General features: G+C 40.2%; 1 protein-coding gene across 2 annotated transcripts in view; it reads right to left on the bottom strand.

Annotated features, from left to right (window-relative positions):
* The window catches only part of OSBPL1A (oxysterol binding protein like 1A), an 86,525-nt gene that overhangs the window by 19,318 nt on the left and 43,104 nt on the right, over positions 1 to 24,103 (bottom strand). For both annotated transcript variants that reach the window (XM_018565687.1, XM_018565686.1), the window contains exons 15-17: positions 18,340 to 18,505; positions 14,770 to 14,926; positions 1,683 to 1,758 (exon numbers count right to left, since the gene is read on the bottom strand). In XM_018565687.1, coding sequence (XP_018421189.1) covers positions 1,683 to 1,758; positions 14,770 to 14,926; positions 18,340 to 18,505 — 399 coding nt within the window. The remainder of the gene's footprint in view (positions 1 to 1,682; positions 1,759 to 14,769; positions 14,927 to 18,339; positions 18,506 to 24,103) is intronic.

The following is a 24,103-nucleotide window of genomic DNA, read 5'->3' as shown; positions in this document are numbered from 1 at the left end:
ATTCCAATGTTTTCCTAGCTTGCTTAGAATATATGCTTGTTGCTTGAAAGCCTCTCATTCATAGAGCACCACAAACCGTGAAATATCTACAGATGAGATCTATGACATATAATATCTACAGATGAGGATATACGACTGACAATTTCCTATTAAACAAGTAAAACTATTATTCTGTACTCTGTTACATCTATTTAGATGGAGGCATGCACCTCCCATGTCCTAACAGACACAAAAGCAGGAATAGGATTACATGCATATAAATAATTACTGCCGTCTCATCACTACAGTGCCTGCATAAGCATTAACCTTGCAGCCATTAAATATGCAAAATAAAAATGGACTTCCAAAACCTATATCAAGATTAAAAATAGGCTATCCAGATACTAACCAAAGCAGTACCAACTTTAAAATACAGACCTGTTTACCTAAAATAGAGAGTTACATTTACAGATATGCATGGAAAAGTAACTTAGTCCTACACTAAAGCAGACATGATGTATTAAATCTTGCCTGCAGCCCACTTTTAGAAAATATCAGCCATATTAAGAGAAGCAAGTAACAGGCAGATTGCTCTCTGGCCATGAGAAATGTGCCCATCTTTGAAGGACTTTTGTGCCACCAGGACTTTCTACAAATTTATTTCAGAAAGATGGGTTCAAGACACTTATCGTGCCAGGTTCCTTATTACTTCTGAATGAGAAGTGCCATGTAATGCCGAAAATTAGGTTTGCGAAGTGTTTGTTATCATGGTTTTGCTTACAGTTTCAAAACAGGCCAGTCATAGTGTGTAGTGCTACAATTGGTCACAGCTAATACTTTAATTGTTCCCGGTATGACCACCCTAATGGAGGCTAAGCACCACTCATTTCCAGCTAAACTGACAATACTATACAGGGTGCCTCCACAAGAACACCTTCACCTCAGACATTGGTAATGATTAAAGCCCAACTCCGGGCACAATAATTTATTGCTGTTTAGTAACTTGTAGAGTGACTATGCTGTAAAGCCACCTAGCAGAATTAGAACTGCCGCCTTCTCCCTGCAAATCATCAGCAATACATATGGGTGGAAGTCCAGCTCCCGCTGAACTTCTGTGCCCACTCCAGCTGTAGCTGTGCAGGTCTTATAGAACTCGTGATTGCATCTCTGCCTCACTCACAAAATCTAGACCAAAGATGTTTGCTTTGTGATCACTGTAGAGGCAGAACGTTTCCTTGTGTCAGAGCCTCCAGAAAGAAGAACAGTGACGGGCATAGTAGTGACAACCCCAAAGCCCACTCCAAATCACTTGAGACTAGCAGTGAGAGGCAGCAGTGCCTTAGATCTCACACCGGGGAGTACTGCTATCCAGCTATATGGCTGTAGATATGGGAGTACCAAGGCACATTCACATACCGGAAGGTACACTGCTATTTTTGTTTTTAATTCAAGTCAAAGGTAGATTTTTCAGAGTACTACTTAGGCACCATTAACATTTCTACATTGTTCTTATAACATAGCAAATCTTCACTTTTTGAGTTTAGGTCCACTTTAAAACTGGTATTGCTTGTACAGGTTGAAGGTTAAACATTAATAAAAATGGAGTTGCAGAATATTCTATAGGAAATGAAAATGTACTTCTGTAAGCCTGAAAAAAAACAAGGCGTAGGCAGTTTCAAATGAATAAATAAATACATGCTCACCATTCCAATGCATTTTCTTAAAATACTCCAAATACTAAAATCATTTCTGGAAAACATCGGTGATGGCAGACTTGTTCTAGAGGAAAAAAAATAAATGATGAAGAGTTAGATAAAACCTCAAGGGAGCTAACAGCATTATATTAAGTGCACTGTGGCAATGTATACATGAGGATGTTATTCCATTGCAGTAAGAATAACATCACCATATTTATTCATTTATTTAAAGTGTCCCTGTACTGCCAGAAAATGTGCAAATCTAAAAAGGTATAACGGTATAGTAGGTCCCATACCATGTCAGATCGTACCTGCAGTTCAAATGATTCATCTTCAATGTCCCTGCTTTCAGTGTATGTAAAGCATAGGCACTCCCCCACCAATGGGACAGCATTCGGTGCCTGAGCAACCAGAAAGTCTGCATTTGCACAGGATCTTTTGGCTCTGGTGGAACTTTAAAGCATATTCTGGAAAAGTTGCAGGTAAGAGCTGGAACCTTATGGTGGCTACTATGCAGCTGCTCTTTTAGTTTTATACTTTTAGGAGAGTGGGGGGTCTAGTGTTTGCTAATATATTTAAAAATAAAGTTTTCTTTTGCTCAGAGATTAGCTTTAACTGATGTAGATCATGTCCCTAGGGGAAATGCACCAGCACTACAAGGAAAGAGTGGTAAACACTGAAAAACTGTTATATCAAAACATAAAAGCCATCAATGTATAAATTAATCAGTTTATATCTTTTACAGTGGATGAAGATTGATTTGGAATATGTAAGGATACTACTTTATATACTGAATGGCTGACAGGTTCATTGCCCTGCAGTGATAAGTTTGAGAGATTAATTCTCTCAAGGGAGAGGGGTACTCCGACTTGCCAGTCTAAGTCTGAAAGATTGTGATGGCTATATTACTGGCTTTACCGGAAGCCCTTCTTTATCTGGTAGCTTGCCATTCCCTACAAACATACCAAGGACACATTTGCTTGCATATAGCCAGACCACATCTTTTTTGGGAGTAAGAATCCAATATGGTGTTTGAATGGGCATTTGGTTCATGGAATGGTTAGTTCTTACTAAACATAGCTAGGTTTTCATTAACATATTCCAAATGTTTTCCTCAACCTGGAACAAAAGGTAGCTCATAACCCACCAGCAATAGGAATACTAGGTAATATACATGGAGCTCTGGGCCCTAAATGATTCCACTAATGTGTACAACCAATTTTTTAAATATTACATCACTTAAAAAAACAAAAACAGCACACCAGATCTACAGATCAACTGATTTAGTGGGTATCCAATGGCTGCAAATTAGTCCAATGTGATATAAAACTTGAAAGTGGCAGGGTAATTCACATGTCTTCACGCCTTAAAGTTTTTTTTAGCTAGATGTGTGTATGAGCGATGATTGGAGCCTATCCAGAAGGTTCTTTCTAAATGATTCAATCCGTTCTGGGAGATGCTCTCGTCTGGCTGGTGGTTTCAGGAATAGACTATATTGTGCCAGGACAGCAAGGCTTGAAATGCCGCCAGGTAGATGTGGTCAGTTTATCTGTCGACTAAAAAGGGACCCTACAGTGCAAAAATCATTGTTTTTATATTTTCCATAAAGCAAGTTCAATGACCTTTTATAAAAAAAAGTATTTTCTCTGAGAGAATGATGCTATTAATACCATAACAAAATATTACATATCAGGCTTAACCTTATAAAAAAAAAGGGAAATAAAAAAGGAAAAACATACAACAGTTCTGGTAATTCAAGTGAAACAAAATACTGAGTAATGCATTTTTTTCACCCCAATGCAAAGTGAAGTATTGCAGTACCACACATTGTGCTTCAAAGCACGGCCACCGGGAGGTGTGCTAGGGTGCCATGAAATAAATGAGAACGCACCTAGCACATTGAACTGCGTGCTTGATGCGCTGTGCGATAGCTTTTACTAATAGATTGGTAACAAGTGTTTAGCGCAACACTATGGTGTGAACGGGCCCTCAAAGAAACATATCCTAAGAAAAGAATGTAGGCTGCCATTAGTGATCTCCGAGTCATACTAACATAAATTTGACTCACGGACATGGAAGCAGTGTGCAAATCAGGTGTTCTGACTTCTCTGACCGGCTACATGCTCGTTAAAGGTCAATGAATCAAAGGCATTTAAGTCCTATACAGCCAAGAAAGATGCAGCTTATAATAATGTGATCAGCAAGCACTCTTTAGCCACACTATATGGCCATAAGTTTGTGCACACCTAACAATCAAACCTCTATGGGCTTGTTGGACAACCTGTTCTAAAACCATAGGCCTTGATATGGAGCTGCTTCCCCATTTGTGGCTATAACAGCCTCCCCTCTTATAGTCTGTTCATTAATTAAACCACAGATCTTTAAAGAAATGTATATTTGTTTGATCTGGATTCTTTACTGAAAAAGGTTTGAGAGTTTAATACTACTTTATGGTAACACAGGAAACCTTGCCTGAAGAGGGAAACTAAGGAGTTTGTTTATAATTTTTTTTCACCCAAAATCCAGTTTCCATTGGAAAAATGTGTGAATCCTGGGTGAAAATATATTTAAAAAAAAGACCCCTAAGTGTTTCCAAAAGCATACACTTCAAAATATATTCCATTAACTACAAGAAATGCTATCACCTACATTTTTGCTTCCCTCCCCAAAAACCCCCCACAATAAACAAAAACAACCTAAACCTGAACTGCAGGGAAACAGTTAAAGTGCCATTAAAGTCAAAAAATGTTTCCCCTTTCCCCAATGTTAATGTTAGCACTTACCTTAAATGATGTCTCTTAATCCGATTCTTCTTCTTCTTTCCTGATGTTTTCATCTGTCCCTCCAGCGCTGCGGCGGCTCTCCGATCCAGCGCTGACTCCTCTGTCCTTGCTGGCACTTTCGATCCCGCGGTGTCTGCATGCGGATGCACGCGTCCATAGACTTACCTTGCATCTCTGCTCGTCTCCCGGCCGAAAACCCAAACTGCGCATGTGCCCGCCCCAGGATGCTTTGCAGCCGCCCGAGCAGTTTCGGATACTTGGGCGGCAGCGCGCGGCGAAAACGGGGTAAGTTTAAACCGCTGTTAAAGCAGGTTTTTTTTCTTTTACTTTTTGCATATATCTACTGCTTGGTAGGCAAAAAAAAAAAACGGAGGGTTTAGAAACCCTTTAAATACACCATTGAAATAGATATATCGGAGTTATATACAGTAGTAAAAAATAAATCCGGCTGCACTCCGCTCCACACTGAATCAGTATATTGAAAGTTCATCAGTCTGCCCCCTCTAACATGTTTCACCCAATCCTGGACTTAGTCATATATATGGGGGTAGATCAAGTCTGATACATTTATACTAGGAAATTCAGGTGCATTTCATTATATATTCACGGAGGCAATAATACACAAGAATAATAATACGCAATAATACACAAGGGTACAGCAGAATATAGATCACAAGAATACTAAATAGTGAGAATGTCAAGCCAGCTAGTGTGATACAAAATGACAAGCAGATAATCAAATTTATATAAAAGCCAATATAAGAAACAATCCATAACTTCTAAAAACATAGATAAAAGAAACTGAGGATCAGGATATACAAGACTATATTCCCACTAGGTACGAATAGATGCATCTATGTGCGCTTCAAATTGGTTTTCTAAATGCATATATGTGTATCCAATGGTTTCCAATGAATAGATTTACATCTTGCATTTAGATGCATCTATCTGTGGTCAGTTTAGTTGTGCCTAGAGAAAACAGAAGTCAGGTGCATCCAGGAATCAATATCAACTCCTAAATACATGCAAATGCACAGAAACACATGCAAACTATTTGAAGATGTAACCAAATGCATGTAAATGCATACAGACGTGCTTCACCTAGACGCACCCAGAAGTGCGCATCCAGAAGCGAAAAGGGAAAGAATGGAGGAGTGGGGGAGAGAGGAGGAAGGGAAAAGAAAACAGAAAAAAAAGGGGGGAAAAAAAAAAAAAGGGGAGGAGAAATAGGAAAGGGGAGAAAGAAAGTAAGAGGAGGGGAGGTACAAGGGAAGGGGAGGTTGGTGGGAGGGAGGGGAGGTTGCTGGGAGGGAGGGGAGGTTGCTGGGAGGGAGAGGAGGTTGCTGGGAGGGAGAGGAGGTTGCTGGGAGGGAGGGGATGGGGACTGGGAGGTAGAAAATGGAGAATCTGGGAAAAGAAATGGAGAATCACCGAGTGGGGGTCACTCCCTTTCAACATATTTCTGAAAAGTGTCAAGCTTGTCCCCTCTGCTCTGTGTTGGATAAAAGTCAGACCTGTTCTTATTTCTTATCTCTATCTTCTGTACACGAACAGGTCTTTATCCGAGACTCTGACTTCCACCACATTAATCCGAGGGGATTTCCAGGCCCAGGCTATTTTTTTTAATCTGTGGTAGGAACCTGCAATTGCAGTTTAAAATGGTGATTAGTTTCCCCAGGAGGGTGTCTATTAAACAGTGCATGGATGGGATCTGGGACTACAATAAAGCCCAACAGTTGAAATTAAATTTGGTACACATCCATCCAGAAAGAATGTACTAAGGGGCACATCCACCAAATATGCAGGTGGGTTTGGGGCATTGTGCATCCAACTTAAACAAATCGATGGGTAATCCGGTACATATTTCTCCATTCTAGTTTAGCGAGTGTACTTTGACATTGGTTTCCATGGGTGCTATATTAAGGAGCAGGATTTAGTCAAGAGCCATATCTGATGGCAGCCATCATCAGTCAATTCTACCGGATCACAATCTACAGCGTATTGGCTTACCCACAGCAGCACTAACCATGTCGCATGATATAGCGTTAACTGGGCAAGTTGTGCAGAATGGTAATATTTCAAGAACATTGCAAGCTGTAGAGGAACTAAAACTACAAATCCCATCAATACATTATACAACAGTCCAGAATACCACCAGCGATGGAGGACTACAAATCCCAGCAATACATTATACAACAATGCAGAATATAATCATCATCAGCTAGAGAGGACTACAAATCCCAGCAATACATTATACAATAATGCAGAATAATATCAGCGAGAGGACTACAAATCCCAGCAATACATTATACGATAATGCAGAATAATATCAGCTAGAGAGGACTACAAATCCTAGCAATACATTATATGATAATGCAGAATAATATCAGCTAGAGAGGACTACAAATCCTAGCAATACATTATACGATAATGCAGAATAATATGAAGCTACATACTCTTGTGTTGCTCACTAGGGCTGTGCGGCGTCTCAGGAGGCTGCGTGCGGCATGTCACCAGGGCTGTGTGTGGCATGAACTATGTGCTGTGTGTGGCGGGTAACTAGGGCGGTATTAGGGATGCACCAAAACAGTTTTTTTCAGTATTCAGTACCTATATTTTTTTTGGTACTCGCCGATATCGAGTACTGATACCGGAAGTCCCATTAAGGAAGCCAGGCAGCATGTAATTACTCGCCACCCGGCTTCATGATAAGCCGGGAAGCCGGCTCCATGCTCCCTTGTCACCAGGTGACAAGGAAGCATGGAGCGGGCTTTCACAAGGGGAGCCTTACCTTGATACAAACTTTCTTTCTGCTGTCCAAGCCAGAGAGACAGAAGAAATGAGACAGAGATATCAGACTACCTGGAAGCCAGGGGGGTTGGCAATGACTTGCCGCTTGGCTTCCTGATTGGCCAGCTTCCCGACCAATCAAGAAGCTGGGCAGCGAGTCATTAGATGCTGTGTAAAACCAAGTGACGAGGGAGCATGGAGCCGGCTTCCTGGCCAATCAGGAAGCCGTGTGGTGTCTAATGACTCTTTGCCTGGCTTCCCGATACCGGAAGTTCTGGTATCGGGATAGGCACAAGTACTTGCGAAAATGCCCAGTATCGTCACCGATACCAATACTAGTGACCGTATCAGTGCATCCCTAATTACTATGCTTCTTATATATTTTCCAGACTATCGATCACCATTCTCAAATAGTTTTTCTCCAAACTAAAATCTGTTCTGTTCTGGTATATATGGACCAACTCCCCCCTTGATTTCCTTACAATATTTTAGTTCACCATGAACAGACAGGAGGAATTGGCCTTCCTCATCTAGAACTACATTAAAAGGCTCCCTAATGAACACGTCCAAGATTGGATATTCCATAAAATATTCTCAGCAACCTGAGATTGGTGCTGGCACTGCAAAAAGGACTGTTACATATTTGGCATACTTGATACATGCCTTTTGGTCACAGATCTTTGGTATCTATGAACAGGTATCATGCGCCTTAAGATTCAGATAAGGCCAGAAATTGCACTCCTCTCATTAATCTCTGACTTTATTTCAGTAGCTAGAAAAAGGCCTGTTTTTCTTTTCTTGTGGTGATTCTAAGACATTGGACATCAAATCTTCCACTCTTCCATAAGGAATGGAACACTAAACTCAATCACACGGAACACATCAAGAAACTGGCAGCCTGGCTACACAAGCAAATTAGAGAAGTATAGATACACAAGGAATATCTGGATTGCTTTCAAGAGTTGTGCACATTTTAAAAAGTAGCTGCTGTAAGCATGACATTAGCCTTTTTTGATTTGAAGCTGCCTGTTTCCCCCCATCTGGCATGCCCTTTGTCCCCCACCCAGCCTTCTTTTCATGTCTGGACCCAGTATCCAGCCAGTCCCACTCTTTTGATCTCTGCCCCCTATACTATGCTCTTTCTCTATAACTGGGGCTACATGAAGGGTCTCACTGCAAACATTTGACCTGTTTATACTAAGGGCCCATCTAATTCTTCCCCGCTTAACCTTCACACACATTTGGCCAGATGTCTCCTGAGTTTCTACGTAAAAGTATGTTTATGTTAGTTACCTTTTAATGCCCAACAGCAAACCCCAATCTTTACCTGTATTGCCTATAAAAGGTAGTCCTCAGTTAGTGCCAGTTCCATTTGCGACATTTCAAAATGTAAAAACATTTCAAACCTTTTTGGGTGGTCACGTGACAGCCACTGAAACCACTTCAAAGTTGACACCATCTAGCGTATCCTTCCTCTGCAGACCTTCTCAAAAGGATATACAGAGGACCTCTCTAAAACTCCAAGTGGCTACAGTACCGATTCTCCAGCTGCTGCACCGGGGCACAGGCGGAGGATCACGGCTCGGGAAGGTGATCTTCTCAGTGAGATAACTGTGAACACTTACAGACTTGGAGGCACACTTGGATATATGGAGGTGCTTAGAGCCACGCTGGGGGCACACTTGGCGATGCACTGGTGGCACAGGGATACACATGGCGATACAGTGGAGCAGAACAGCGGTACACTTGCAAATACAGAGCAGAACAGGGGTACAGTTGCAGATACAGAGCAGAACAGGGTTACACTTGCAGACATGGAGGCAGACAGAAGTTCATTAAACTTAGTTTGATGATACATACTGTGTTGTGTGTTTTTTTTTTTTTTACTGTGCTTAATACTGTTTAGCATTCATAACATACATTTCAAAGCTTTAAATATAATGTATTAGGTCACTCATGTCATTTTTGAGAGAGGCCTGGAACCTAACTCCCTCACTTCCCATTGACTTACATTATATAATGGGTTTCAATTTACATTGGTTTCTATTTGCAAGCATTCCTTCAGGAACCTAACCCTGGCGTTACCTGTAATTTCTTATGCTCGGTCAAACTCATATTATAAAAAAATAAAAATATATAAAATTACTGACTATTAATCAAAAATTATCCAAAATGTACTTCTCGATATTACTCAAGTGATAACCTAGGGGGGCAGTTGCCCCCCTGTAGCGACGCCACTGTTGAAGCCATGCAGTGTATGCTATGATGTTCTGTGTATCATGCACATGCCATATCTATATCACATAAATGCAACCCATGGCAAACAGTAATAAAACAGAGGTATGTAAATACAAAAGCTGAACACAAAAGACAAAACATGCCTGTTGTGTTTACACTCAGTCCTGTAGAAGAATGCATAAAAGACACTGGAGAAGTGCGGTATACATTTCATCCTGACAGATCATGAAACAATGAGCATGCTGCAGAGGATCCACTTTCAGGGTATGTAGCTAAGGTGAATGGAGATAATAATAAAGAATGTGTCTTGTAATTCCCAGAAACAAACAGGGTACACACATGAGCATAAATATCCCAAAATGCTGAGCAGAAAAAAAGAACATATTTTCCTGTGAGGACCATGACACCTTTAAATCCATCAGTGGCAAGGGATCAAGTAACTGGAAACTAAAAAAGGTAGCAGGAGATCCATTAATAAATCATGTTTAATTAAAAGAGGGAAGAAAATGAATGAGGGAATGAAAAACACAGCTCAAATAAACCTACCTTGGGCACTATAGTTTGTATTCTTGCATAGGAGCTTCAGTAACAGGGCAAAAGAAGTAAATTTCTTGCACTAATATGTTAAACACACATACGAATTCACATAGTTACTCCAACTGTGAAAGTAATCCAAAAAAATGTGTATGTCTGTATGTACATACATGCACACACAGTGGGTTCCCTTTAAACTGGCAGTGACTACAGACCATATAGGAGCACAACTGTTGTAACAGGATCAAAGTAAGAAAATGATGTAAATTCCTTACTGAGCTATTGATCACTGAATCATCTCAGTATGGAGGTAAATGGCAAATGCTCTGATCCAGTCAAAAAGAAGCGCTGCTTGGGAAAAGATCCTCTGCCAGTCAGGTTCACAGCATGAAATCACTGCCATGAGAAGCTCTCATGCAACTCTACCCTTAGGTATCCCTCACGCTCAAATCTACATTATATGGCCAAAGGTTTGTGGGAAACTGACCATTCTACCTACTGTACATAAGCTTGTCCCATTCCAAAACCATGGGCATTAATATAGAGTTGCACTCCCAACCCTTTGCAGCTATGACACCTTGCATATGACATTCTAAATCTGAGGAAGATTTCTGGAAAGGCTTTCCACAGGATGTCAATATATTTCTGTGATAATATGTGCCCATTTGTGAGGTCAGCGTCTAATGCTAGATGAGATGATCTGGCTTGCAATTGGAGTTCCAAGGCATCCCAAAGTTGTTTGTTATGGTTGAGGTTGGGGCTCTGTGCAGGCCACTCAAGTTCCTTCACGGCAAAATCATCAAACCATGTTTTTTTGACCCTGGATAATGTACAGGGGCACAGTCATGCTGGAATGGTATAGGGTTTATAATAAACAGAGAGCAAGTAACTACAGGAGTAATTAATACAAGAAGGGAAAGAGGGCTCACTCCAGTCAATCTAAATCAGTGATAGATCAAAGTACCCAGGTCAGACAAATAAATGAGTTGGGCTTCAGGAATGAGCAAAACTAAAATTCAAACCACTAGTACCTAACTAAAATGTATGTACACGAATGCTACAAGCCTAGCAAAGAAATTGGAGGAGCTTGAACTTCTGCTACTCGAAAAGGACTTCGTTATAGTGGGAATAACAGAAACTTGGCTAGACAGCTCACATGACTGGACAACTAATGTACAAGGGTACAACCTGTTTAGGAGGGACAGGGTGGGTAGAAGGGGTGGAGGGGTATGCATGTATGTAAAAAACAATCCAACTGTGCACATACAAGATGACCTCACGACAGTTACGTTGGTGGCTTTGTGGGTAGAACTAGAGAAGACTGAAGCTAGTTGTAAACTAATTGTGGGTGTGCGTTATAAACCTCCGAACATAAGGGATGAGGAGGAGGCTCACCTACATTTCCAAATAGAAATAGCTGGGAAGCAGGGAAATGTTGTTATAATGGGTGACTTCGTGATTGGTCAAATGAAACCGCTCATTCCATAAAGGCTGGCCGTTTCCTAAACCTGTTATGGGACAATTTCATTAATCAGATGGTTGATGTCCCAACCAGGAAGAATGCTACACTAGATTTATTCATTTCCAATAATGCAGATCTAGGTGAAGACATAGCAATTAGAGATACATTGGATAATAATGATCACTTTTAATGTTGGGTACAGAAAAGAGAAGTGTGTTGGTTTGACAAGAACGATAGATTTCAAAAAAGCAAAATTCGATAAGTTGCGTCATCTGGTGTATGACACTAAATGGGACAAATTATTTCTAAGAATGAACGCTGACAAAAAGTTGGATTGTTTTAAGAATATATTGCCATTAGCAGGTGCATATCACTGGGTAACAAAAATCAAAGCTCAAGAGCTAAGCCTGCATGGCTAAATAAAATGGTAAGACAACATATCAAAAAGCTGGCAGTTAAAAAATATAAGGCTGGAGTGGACTGCATTGGCATTCCAGACCTACAAGGAATGCAATAGGAGATGTAAACGTGAAATGTGGGCAGCTAAAATAGATTACGAAAAGCATATCACCGAAGTCTGTAAGAAGAGCCCCCAAAAATTCTTCAAGTATATAAACAGTAAAAAAGGTAAGAAAAGAGCAGGTAGGCCCAATAAAAGATGAGAATGGGAGATTAATCACAAACGACCGGGAGAAGGCTGAGGTATTAAATTCAGTATACACTCAAGAAAAAGACGGGTTTAATGGCGTTAAGAATGTGAGTACCTTAATGCATAAGATACCGCAGTGGTTGACGGTAGCCGGGGTTCAACAAAGACTTGAAAAACTCAATGCAAATAAATCGTTAGGACCTGCACCCTAGAGTACTTAATTGGAAAAAGATTTGGGGGTCATAGTAGACCACAGATTGAATAAAAGCTAGCAGAGTACAGTCATGCATTAAAAAGGGAATGTAAGACAAACCAATAAATCTGCCACTTTATAGATCACTGGTTCGGCCACATCTCGAGTATGCGGCTCAATTTGGGTCAGCAATCCACAGAAAGGATGTCCTTGAGCTGGAGATAGTCCAGAGAAGGGCAACAAAACTAATTAAGGGGCTGGAGGATCAAAACTCTGAGACACGGTTGCTAAATTTAAAATTTGTTCAGTGATAAGATTAAGGGGACATTATTTTGATGTACAAAATGTTTAGTGGTGATGGCAACATCAGCAATTACCTTTTTACTGCGAACTCCCTAACAAAGACTAGAGGCCCACGCCTAAAATTGGTGGAAAAAAAAAGATTTAAACAAAACAGGACGTTGGGGCTTCTTTTCAGTCAGAGAAGTTAAACTTTGGAACTCTGTCACAAGCAGTGGCATCAGCAGAGAGTATCGATTCATTAAAAAATCAATGAGATACCGTCCTAAGAGACCGTAACACACAGAGGTACAGGTACTCTTATAAACTGAGACCACACAGGGACTCATATACACACGCTAGCACGCACAAACACACACAGACACACAAAGGTTGAACTTGATGGACCTGTGTCCTTATTCAACCTCTAATACTATGTAACAGGGGCACAGTCATGCTGGAACAGTATAGGGTCTTTTCCATACTGTTTTTTACAAGGTTAGAAGTGCATGATTGTCTAAAATGTATTTGCATGCTATGGCATTAACAGCACTCTTTGCTTGACACACCTGAACACAATAATTTGGATGGGCGTCAACATACTTTTGTCAATGCCTCTTCTTAATTAGATATGCCCCTAAAAAGTTGAACATGAGAATGGGGTTTTTCTCTTTAGGAATAGTACAGATACCTTAAATTTAATAGGCTGCTTTGTGTTACAGCTCTTGGCAGGAGGATTGCCCACTGAGCTGCAATAGTGTTGTGTTTAAAAATAACCACACTGAAATAGTGTTGGCTGTACAGCACGTCTGCAGACACATAAGGTAATTATTATTTTTTTAACATTCTAACAACTACCTTTAGTTTTGCTTTCATTCATTGACCTGTACTAAACATCTACAACACTGTAAATGACATAGCCCTAGTCACTGAATAATAGCATTTGGATTACGTGATCAGGCAGCTTCCCTTTAATATTTTACATTACTTTACCCATTTCAGTCAACAAATTCTTCAGTGACGTCACTAGTAATTATGCAAGTAACAGATGACTGCTTCCACCACATATAATGATAATAAAAAAAAAACAATAATGCTTAATTCAGCAAAACCAAACCGGCTGCATTTTCAAAACCATTCAAACACATGCTCTCTTTTCTTTCCCAATATCTGCTCTGTAATTGTATTTTGACCATTAATAGCTGTAACGAGCAATATATTTTTTCTGTGTAACCTATATTATTACAAAAAATGTGTTGTGACTTTACTAGTGATCAAGTACATAAAATCAGGATCATTACGTAAATGTATTAAACTTTACACTTAATACAATTTTGTTCAAGAGCCCTCATATTTAGTTATACAGCTTTACTGACTTCTGCTTTCTCTGAGCAGACCCAAACCCCCAAAAATAAAAACCTGAAATACAAGGTGGTCCTTGTCCATAAAGCGCTGCCATGCACTCTATTCCTAGAGGGTCGTTACAGACATGGTAAACAGCTTTTCATGAATAAACACTCAATTAGCAGTTTTGCCATGTACACGGTGCTGAACACAAATAACCCTTTCATCTCTTGTTGCGACCGTGTTAACAGAATTTCTGCTATCTGTGAATGTCCCCTATTTGTTTAAATATGGCAAACCTCCCTAGTTATTCATTTTATTAGTATCCAACATGTTATCAAGGCACCTCAGGGTTTAGAGATCCCTTCTTCATCTACAAGGGCAGCCAAAATCAAACTGCAGTATGTTGATCAATGCTGCCTTACATGCTACAGCATGTCCACTGTGGTAAACTAAAAGAATATAACATGCTGCAGTTTTGGAGTTGACGTCTTTTTACAGGAATATATTGCAACACCATACGATGACTTTTTTCCAAAGTTTCTTAGCACAAAAGCCCTTAATTTAACAGGCACAAGCATGCGGATGCTTGTAAAATACCTGTGTTTACTGTACTACAGTCAAAGATGTACATAAACCTGCATAATAACCATGTCTGGACCATTTATTAGGCCCATCTTTTTTTATATCATGTAGTGAACAGAGTTGCTGGTAATGTTTTTGTCATTCACAAACGCACAAAAGAGAATGTGAAGTATCTTACTGCATCACCAATGACTTACAAATATTAACACTAATTCTCCCAGCCAGCCCATTCTTACCGGTGTTTTTTGCCATTTGATGTGGCCTCTGCTCCACTGGGCTTTTTGTCATCAGACATGCTGCCCTTATTACAGCTGAAGCTTAAATCCAAACTCTGTTCTGCAGAAGAATTTCCAACTGTCTCAAATCCACTCAAGGAATGATCAGACTCTGAATCTAAAAGAAGCACAACTGTGTTAATGAAATACACACTCCCATCCGCACTGTAACAACTGAAAACTTCTCACATTCGCAGAGTACTGAAACCCGAGCAGGCTACTTTGTTATGTTGACAAGCTCCATCCACTAACAGATGCATCACTGCCTGGATCTTCATGAGTTACACTGGGAAACAAAGGCACACTGAGCCATTTTAATTTATTCCCCATCACTTTAAAGTAGAGCTAATAAAGATGCTCAGCATGCATATCGTTAGTTGTGAATTTCGTTGTTGACAGGTCTCATAAGACTAAATGGATTACATAGTGAAAGAACCTTAATACAGAAAGCATTGGCATGATTGTTTTTGGAGATCGATTCACATTAAGCATGGACTCTTCGCTGGTCATGCATGATTTTCACTCTCTCGCAGAGCTACACTGGACACAAAATATTCTGCAACCTACCAGCCACTACATCGCTGCTGTGTTCATGCTGAGTTGTAATACTGTAGTGCCTAGTGGCTGGGAGCACAGAGTGCACCCAAAGTGTAGGATGCTAAGATTTTTTGGTGTAGCTCTGCAAAGGATCCAAGATAGGCAGAAGAGTTGGGGGAACATATAAGCATGATCTCTCTCTTACGGGGTGCTTTTTTTGGCCAAGGTGTTACTAAACTTTACAATAAGGTAAGCCTGTGGTGACCGCTTTAAAACATTTCATTATTTGCATGAATGCTGTCTGCAGCTTGCACGTGTTAACAATGTAGGGGCAGCTACCTGTTTGAATATGTTCAGTGCCAAGAATGCAGTGGACTAAAGCATACTGACTGCATTTCTGTAAAAGGGGCAACAGACCACCAACTGCTGGAGGAAGGCCAGGGGTGTCCCGCGGCTGGGTGCCACCCGGAACGGAGACCAGGTGACACCCCGCTGTGATGTCATTGTGCATGATGTCACCACACGCTTGCGCAATGACGTCATCGTGCATGCGCGACCATCTGACGTCTGCCGGTGATGGACGCTGGCAGAGAGAGGAGGGGGTGTTCACCAGGCGGAATGAGGTATGCCGTCGTGTCCCCTCCTCTCTCATGACACTGTTGGGCTCTCGGTCCGTGACCGAGTGCCCGACTTTTTAGAGGGGGTGACACCAAAATGACGGTCACCCCCCCGCACTCCCCTTGTGACGCCACTGAGGAAGGCATAGTTTTAGCTCAGGACCCATCAAGAGAAATATTGCAGAATAGCTGAAGAATCCTAGCATGTAAACAGTTGCAGTCTGACTTTAAAGCAAGCTAATAATAAAAGGTATCATGATTAGGGCACTGGTGCACTAGGAATCGTAAACTCCGGGTCTTGCAGAGCAGTATATTGTGACTGAATTAGGAATGTGCAGGGATACAGGTCTCTGGAAATGCAGGGACAGTGTGACCGCCTGGTCTTCATCAGAGCCACTGATGGTGTGGATGTTGAGCTGCGGGGACCTTAGTCTTGCGATGGTTGTAAAGTAATTAAAAAAACTTACGATCTACCCATCCTGGCAGATCGTACTTGCGATCATCGCAAGCCCGCCCCCCTGTGGGTCGGCTTCCGATGACCGCAATGCTGAACGGGCAGTGTGCGTGTGTGCACAGCGGCCCGTTCGGCATTTATTTCCCGAGCATCATTTAAACCAGCCAAAAATCATAAGATTTTCGGCTGGTTTTCTAGCATGCTCCTCAGACAAAAGACGTGCGACCATACAGTAGAATCGGTCGCACGTCTTCATTCACACTGCACGATTCTCGTACGAGAATCGTGCAGTGTATGGGCACCTTAAGTCTGGGCAAGTAAAGGTCTGGGCAAAAGTACACAAAAATACCTGTTGACCTGTTGTGTTCTTAACTTACTGTTTGAGCTGACATCAAAGGGCCTTTTCCCCATTGAAATTCCAAGAAGTGTTTCCAGTCCTGCCCAGTTATTCTCTGCTGAACTACAGAATGCTGCCCACTCATCTCTATAACATAGGAGGACAGAGATTTAGTGAGGTTGTCAGCTCAAACAGGAAGTCAGGAGCACACCAGCTTTCTAGCAGATCAACAAGTATTTTTTCTCTACTTGTGTATCACTCCTGTGTATTTAAAGGGATACACCTACACCAATAAAAACTTTCCCACAACTAACAAAAAACTAAATGTCTAAAATTGAATTTTAATATTAAATAGTGATGACTTGCTCATGTCCAATGTTTTCACTCATGCTCCAACTTATTATCCCTGGTTTGTTTGTTGCGAGTCTAAAGCAGATCACACACGGTACAATTTTTGTTGTCCAAACTCCTTTTGATCTACTAAGAACTTTGCAGTGCAAAGGTTGCCGATCTCGCTCACCTACCAGGTATGTGTGTTAGACATTCATGAGCTTTTATTTCAATACCATAAAGTGATAGTTTTTCATTGGGTGTCAAATACTCATCCTCAAGTATCCCAAGTGGATGAAACATCTGAATTATGCCCCGCCCTTTAGTAAATTGGTTTATGCACATAGAGGTTACACTGTACCAAAAAAATTTTTGCTACTCATGTTGCCTTAATTTAGTCTGCTTTGCAGATCTTGGCTCTCCCAGACCATGTAAGAGTACTGGATTTGGATGCAGGGCAAAGGCCTGCCCGACTGGATACAAATTGAATGAAGGCATTACAAAGCTTTTGTAACTCTAAGGCTTTATTCAGATTTGAGCATTTTACTAAGTGCTACCACAAAGCACATAACTAAGTGTTGTGTATGTGTGTGGTGATATTCATTTTGTTTGCCAGCCCATTATATCAAGTAAGCACATTAACGTTTTAGCAAACCGCAATGAACAGATGTAGCCTAAGGTGGAAAAAAAAAATAGTACAGGCCTGTTAAAACCTAAATGAATAAATGGGCTATCACAATGCACATCAACAAGCATGAGTTAAGGCACTGAGAGAAAAAAAAAAAAAATCGGACTAGGCCCTTTCAGAGATTGTATGGTCAGGCATTTATGTATATGGCCAGCATAAGAAAATGGAGTATATTTAGATGTATACTATTCAAATATAAATAATTTGTGAGTTTTATATGCATAACCTAAAGATTCAGCTTTAATATGTACCAGAACCACACATCATAATCAAAAGGCGTGCATGTTAGACAGTCATGTGGTTTAGCCAGGACCTCGCCTAACAAACCATTCCCAGTATCAGAATTTTGGGATTATAGCCTGCACATCTAAAAATATATAATTTAAAAGTAATTAGAAAACAGGTTCCATGTTTCTAACACAATTCAAGTCCTTATGATGAGCTGCTAATGACTTGACTCAGCAATCCTTACTAAAGCTGTTGTGCTATCTGTAAATGTAACCTGGTTACATAATGGATCTTCTAACAGGCAGAGTTTAAATGAAACCAGAAGAGCAGAAAAATGTACCTGAGACAGCATCATAGAATTCATCCTCGCTGAGAATACTGTGGTGTGGAGGTGTTCCTTTAACAAGAGACTGTTCTAATTCGTGGTGTTCAGTAGCCAACGTCTGTAAAGCCTCTGATAAGATCTTATTTTTCTCTTGCTCGTGTTCTAGTTTCAGATTTCTCACCTAAAAAGGAAAGAACATTCCTGTGTCAGTTCACTACCTGTAAGGTAAATGAAGGTGACAAATGGAAATTGAAGAAATTTGTGAAGATAAAAAAAAAAGGGAAACGTAAGCAAGCAGAAAAATCTATTAAGTGGATGCAGTGAAATAGAAATGAAAATTCACAATTCACCCATGCACTGGTGACTTATGTTATAGTAAAATTAAAGCAAAAATGTCACCATGTGTTTTGATTTGGCACAATAATCCACATACCATGTCATTACATGTCATTCTTATTATTGTGAATAACATATCAACAAATATAACTACATACCTAAACAACTTCCCAACATTAGTTCACTACTGCAGTCTGTACACACCCTGCTCCTTGGTTACAGCTGTTCAATATCATGTATCTATGATGTACTACCTTGTGTTGTGGTGTACTTTGCCTCCACTTGCTAGCTTAGCGATCAGTTTGTCTTGGAATGGATAACTACTTTAACATTTAACTTCATATTATGACTGAAAAGTTAACCTAAGCTACAGTTTTATGACCCCCCAAAACAATCAAGCAAATATCAAAAAGGAAAGAAAATACAGAAATTATGTAGAATTTGGGCTCACATGCTGATGAAATAAAAATGTATATTACATGAAGGTTACGAAACTTCAAAAACATACCACAAAACTACGCTCAAGAAGCTCAGACTTGCTGGGGCTCGATTTCAGTCATCAAGCATTTTGCCCAGGTTGCTTTGTTTCTACACTTCTTCATATGCCACAACAAGCTATGTTATCACACAGAACAAAAAATTCTGATTAAGTCTTACTCTGAAAATGGCCAAAGTTGTTCTCACCAAAGGAACAGATTGCTGAAATTACTCTGTAAAGCATTATCAGAATTTTGGATATATAAACTGATGCTTTACATTAACTCAGAGGAGCTTTAAAAAGTGAACTCCTAACTCGGATGAAAGTATGGAGGAGCTCCAACTCAGTCACCTCCTGGCCTGAGATAAGCCATAACAAAAGTGATCAGAAACACACTTACATCAGCACACAATTACTACCATCTGGATTCTTGCATAGAAAATTACTTTAAATCCCCAAATAAGTATATATTTTCTGAAAGCAGAGGCCCTGTAGTATAAAACAATGGTAGCTGCATTTTTTTTATGTTGCACAATATTTACGCAAATGTTTATTTCAAATCGATACTTAGGGAAAAAACACTTACATAAATTTTAGTGCACAACAAACAATTTAATATACTTTTTTTGTGTAAAATATAAAAGATGGGGCTATATCAATAGATACCAAACATGTCAAAAGATAAAATTGTGCGCATCTGTGCAATAGTGAAAAACTATGGTACTCAAAATTGTTCATAGGCGACACTTTAAAAGCCTTTAAAGTTCATCAAATTTAGAGTTAACAGCAAATTATTGCCTTAGAACTATTGGTGTTCACGGCGATACCAAACGTGTGGCATAATTGTTGTTTACGTACATGTTGATACCCTATTAGACCCCTGATGTCTCACCTGGCCTCCAATAGAGGCAATTGAGCACACAAGCTGATTTTGTGAGAGCTGTGAGCAGGAAGCACCGAGTACAGTGCTTCCTGACTCACTGATCACAGAGCAGATCGCGGAACGGAGGTTTCCCAGTATGCTCTCGCTCTCCATTCTTAATGCATTTTCCATGGTCCCAGGTCCCCCAGAGAAGTGGAGGACCCTAAAAACCACGCGGGGGGGTGGGGGCACCACCTATGCAGGCTGCTACAAGGGATCTGGGCAGCTGTAGAAAACAAGCATCACCTGCTGCAAAACATTATACCAAGATCATGCCTGGAGCAGCAGCCATGATCTTGGTATAAGCACTTCAGGATCAGGACAAATATACACATACGGAGGTCCTGAAGTATTTAAAGTAAAAAAAAGGTCTCAAAAAAAATTAACTGGACATAGTGTTTATTTATGGTGCACCTTCCAAGCAGAAGAAGAACTCTAGTTTTGGTGCAGATAAACGACAACGCGTGCCAATAACCCTCATGCACTATGCTAAATGAAAATTCGCATTGCAAAAGAGAAAATGTATCTAAGTGAATGAGGTGAAGTTCCATTGACTGAAATCCAACATTTTTTTTTTTCATATACCTTGCATATGATCAGATATTCTTTGCAAAGTGATGTTTCACCTCAATCACTAGGGTAAGTCACAATTCACAATTCACTTTTATAGTAAACATGCCCAATCTACTTCTCAAGTAAATCAACTCCACCATTTGGAAGTGTCTACAATGCTATGCAACTTATACATGAAAGAAAACTGAGAGAAGTATGAAACAGACATCTTCAATGTAGAATTGTTCTATTTTTGGCTATGTTGCCCATGAATAAATGACCTCAAGACTGCATTTCAGAAGGTCAGAAGTAACTGTTCTACAGTAGATACAAATGAGAAGACTGCCAGCCAAAACTGGCACTTTGGAAGTGACACATGGGGAATGACAATTATGCAAATTTCCCTAAACTGTAATACGCTCTTCTATCTGGAAAAGGCTTAATAAAGACAGCTGTTTAAAAGGATACAACTTGTACATTTTTATATAAATAAATGCTTTAAAATATATGTAATCCCAACCACTAAAATCGTATATAAGCAACGTGTTAAATTTATTTCAAAAGTAATTTTCAATATTGTTAAATCTGCAGCTTTTATTAAAATAAAACCTGACTATCCTTCTATGAATGTCTGTGTATAAGCACTTCTGGGAGTAGGGTGACACAACCCTCTGTCCCTTTCTCCTAACTGTTGTCACCCTGTCATACGCTCCCTTTATTGAGAATACAAGTGTGAGTGCTGGCAGATATTGCACATGCATGGTGCACTGTTGGCTCCATCAGGAACCCTGCCCTGAGAAACTGAGATCAAATGACTAAAGAATTTGAGAAGATTCACTCAATTAAATGTGTGAAGGATCATGTGAATTATCCAGTCATCTGCAGATGAAATAAGTAAATGGGGATTTTCCTTTTTTTAGGCTTACCATGTGCTGCAGTTGCATACATGCAGATGGGGAGTGACAGCAAAGAGGCTGCAGGGGATCAACAGCACAGACCCTGAAAACTGTTTCCATGTATTTTAAGATGAACAAGTTTTTTGTTATTAAAATTCCTTTACTGTTTCAATCTGCAGCCACCTAAAACGGTCAAAAAAATAAATGCAAAATGGCAACCTTGAAACATTCTGTACAACGTTTTAATGAATGTTCTTCCTTCATGCAACACTTGCTGGTACAGTACTTTGAATTAGCCCTCAGAGCTGTCTTCTACAGGGGAATGCAGATGATGCAGCTTTGCTCATTAGCACAGAGTGCACTAGGTAATTATACCGAGTACATACTCTCCCATTTAGGGAAAGCTCCCATACAAACCTAAGTGTTGTGTTCAGCCTTTTCAAAAGTGCAACAATGCTCAACATGAAGAATTCCATTATTTTCAGAGTGCCCGTTCACACCCGAGTGTTGTATTGCTTGTAGCTCGAAAAAGTACATGTACTTTTTTCAGGCAGAATCACATATTTTTGGCCCCACTTAACCAATAGAAAGCTAGTTGCTAGGAGGAGGGGATGGTTGTTAAGAGAAAATGCTCAAGCCTAAAAACACTTGAAGAGAAAAAAAAAAGGCTTAAAAAAATCACTTGAAAAATCAACACTTAAAGTGTTCATGGGGGCTCAGTCTGGAGAGGACACAGTGAAACAAACAATTTCTTCATAACATGAACATATAAACCCCAAATTCATGATTGAGATACACTTTTAAGTACATCTAAACCCTAACTGTATAACATTTAGTTTGCTTAAGCAGTGTGTTTATTAAATAGAGCAACAGCATCATGCCAATCCTCAAGCAGAGCCATGCCATCAGCTCCATCCCCCAGCAGAGCAGTGCCATCAGCTCCATCCTCCAGCAGAGCAGTGCCATCAGCTCCATCCTCCAGCAGAGCAGTGCCATCAGCTCCATCCCCCAGCTGAGCAGTGCCATCAGCTCCATCATCCAGCAGAGCAGTGCCATCAGCTCCATCCCCCAGCAGAGCAGTGCCATCAGCTCCATCCTCCAGCAGAGCAGTGCCATCAACTCCATCCCCCAGCAGAGCAGTGCCTCTGTGATGGAGCTGATGGCACGCCTCCAGTAGAGCACTGCCATCACCTCCATACTCCAGCACAGCAGTGCCATCAGCTCAGCTTCAGGTTGGAATGTCTGGGGCAATGTACACTGAGTGTACTTGAAACAGGCATATGCAGCTGCTGTATATGAACACACAAACTTTTTTGTTAGCTTTCCTCTTCAGATCCTCATGGGTGGCTGCCTCTGTGTTTTGCAAGCTCTTCCTGAGCTATCCCTCTCATTAGTATTCATAGTGGCAGCCCCCCTCCCTTCCTCCCTTGGGTGGTGTATTTATGTAAAGGCAGAGCTGGTGTTTACTGATCATTTTAGGCGATCCATGAAAACTTCTCTGCAGGGAGGCCTATTCCATCTCGATATAACAGTACTTTTAGATCTTAAACTAATTCATCCCAAACAGGTATTACCTTTTGTATCACTTGCCCCTCCAACTACATTGTAATATCTCACGAGCAGGGCCCTCCTACCTCCTGCACTGAAATTGTGTTGTTAATTGTATTGTCAGTTTTGTAAAGCGCTGTGCAAACTGTTGGCTCTATAGAAATCCTGTATAATAATATCAATAATGATAATGTTACAATGAATAACAGGGAGGGGGGAGAGCTGTTTAAAGCCTAATTACCATCCAACCCTGGTCTCTGACTGATTTTCCTGTGGAGAAAAGTTTGAATTTTTAGGCTTCAGGTCTAATAAAAAGTTAAATAACAAAATGAGGAAAACCAGCAACGTGAGTCATTATCACAATAAATGTTGATCACTTACAAAAGGTGGAAATGGACTTTAAAATCATTTTGACCTTAATCTCACTTTAATTTCATAGCCAGGAAACCTCTGGCTATGTTTTTAGTAAATGCCACATTTCAATTGTCTAGGTTTCTGACATATTTTAATATTCTAGGAAAGAAGATGAAAATCATGCCTTTTATAGTGTTATTCACTACTCATAGCACGGAATAAAGGCTACTGTGATGTTAAACGTGGGTTTATTTTTTTACTGGATGATCTCTAGTTGCCTAGGTTTTTAGTTCCATTTTTACTTTATTGTGGTTTTGTTTTTGGAGTGACTTCTATTCAAATAAAGTATTTTTTTTAAAAATACAGTGTCCAGGTATTTAAAGTAGTATCAAACTCTCTAAACTATCAAACAAATATACATTGCCCAGCAAACTGTTTAATTTTTTGCCTGGGTATTTACAGTTATCAAGTTTCCAAACAGCAGACTAACTCTCTCAGCACTGCTTCCCTGAACTTCCTGGAAATGTTTTACATGAAATCACTGTAAGCTAATAATATTTATTGTAAGCTAATTCTTCCTTTCAGTCTCTAATCTCCTTCTTCACACCTCTTTGTCAAAGGCGAAATCTAACGCACCCTGTGCACAGTTGATGAGTGTAATGCGCTGCCATGTCTGTGCCTCGTGTCAGGAGA

The sequence above is a fragment of the Nanorana parkeri genome, unplaced genomic scaffold (genome assembly GCF_000935625.1).
Source record: "Nanorana parkeri isolate BGI_ZX_2015 unplaced genomic scaffold, ASM93562v1 scaffold873, whole genome shotgun sequence".
Classification (NCBI taxonomy): Eukaryota; Metazoa; Chordata; class Amphibia; order Anura; family Dicroglossidae; genus Nanorana; species Nanorana parkeri.
This window is presented reverse-complemented; position numbering and strand designations above follow the sequence as displayed.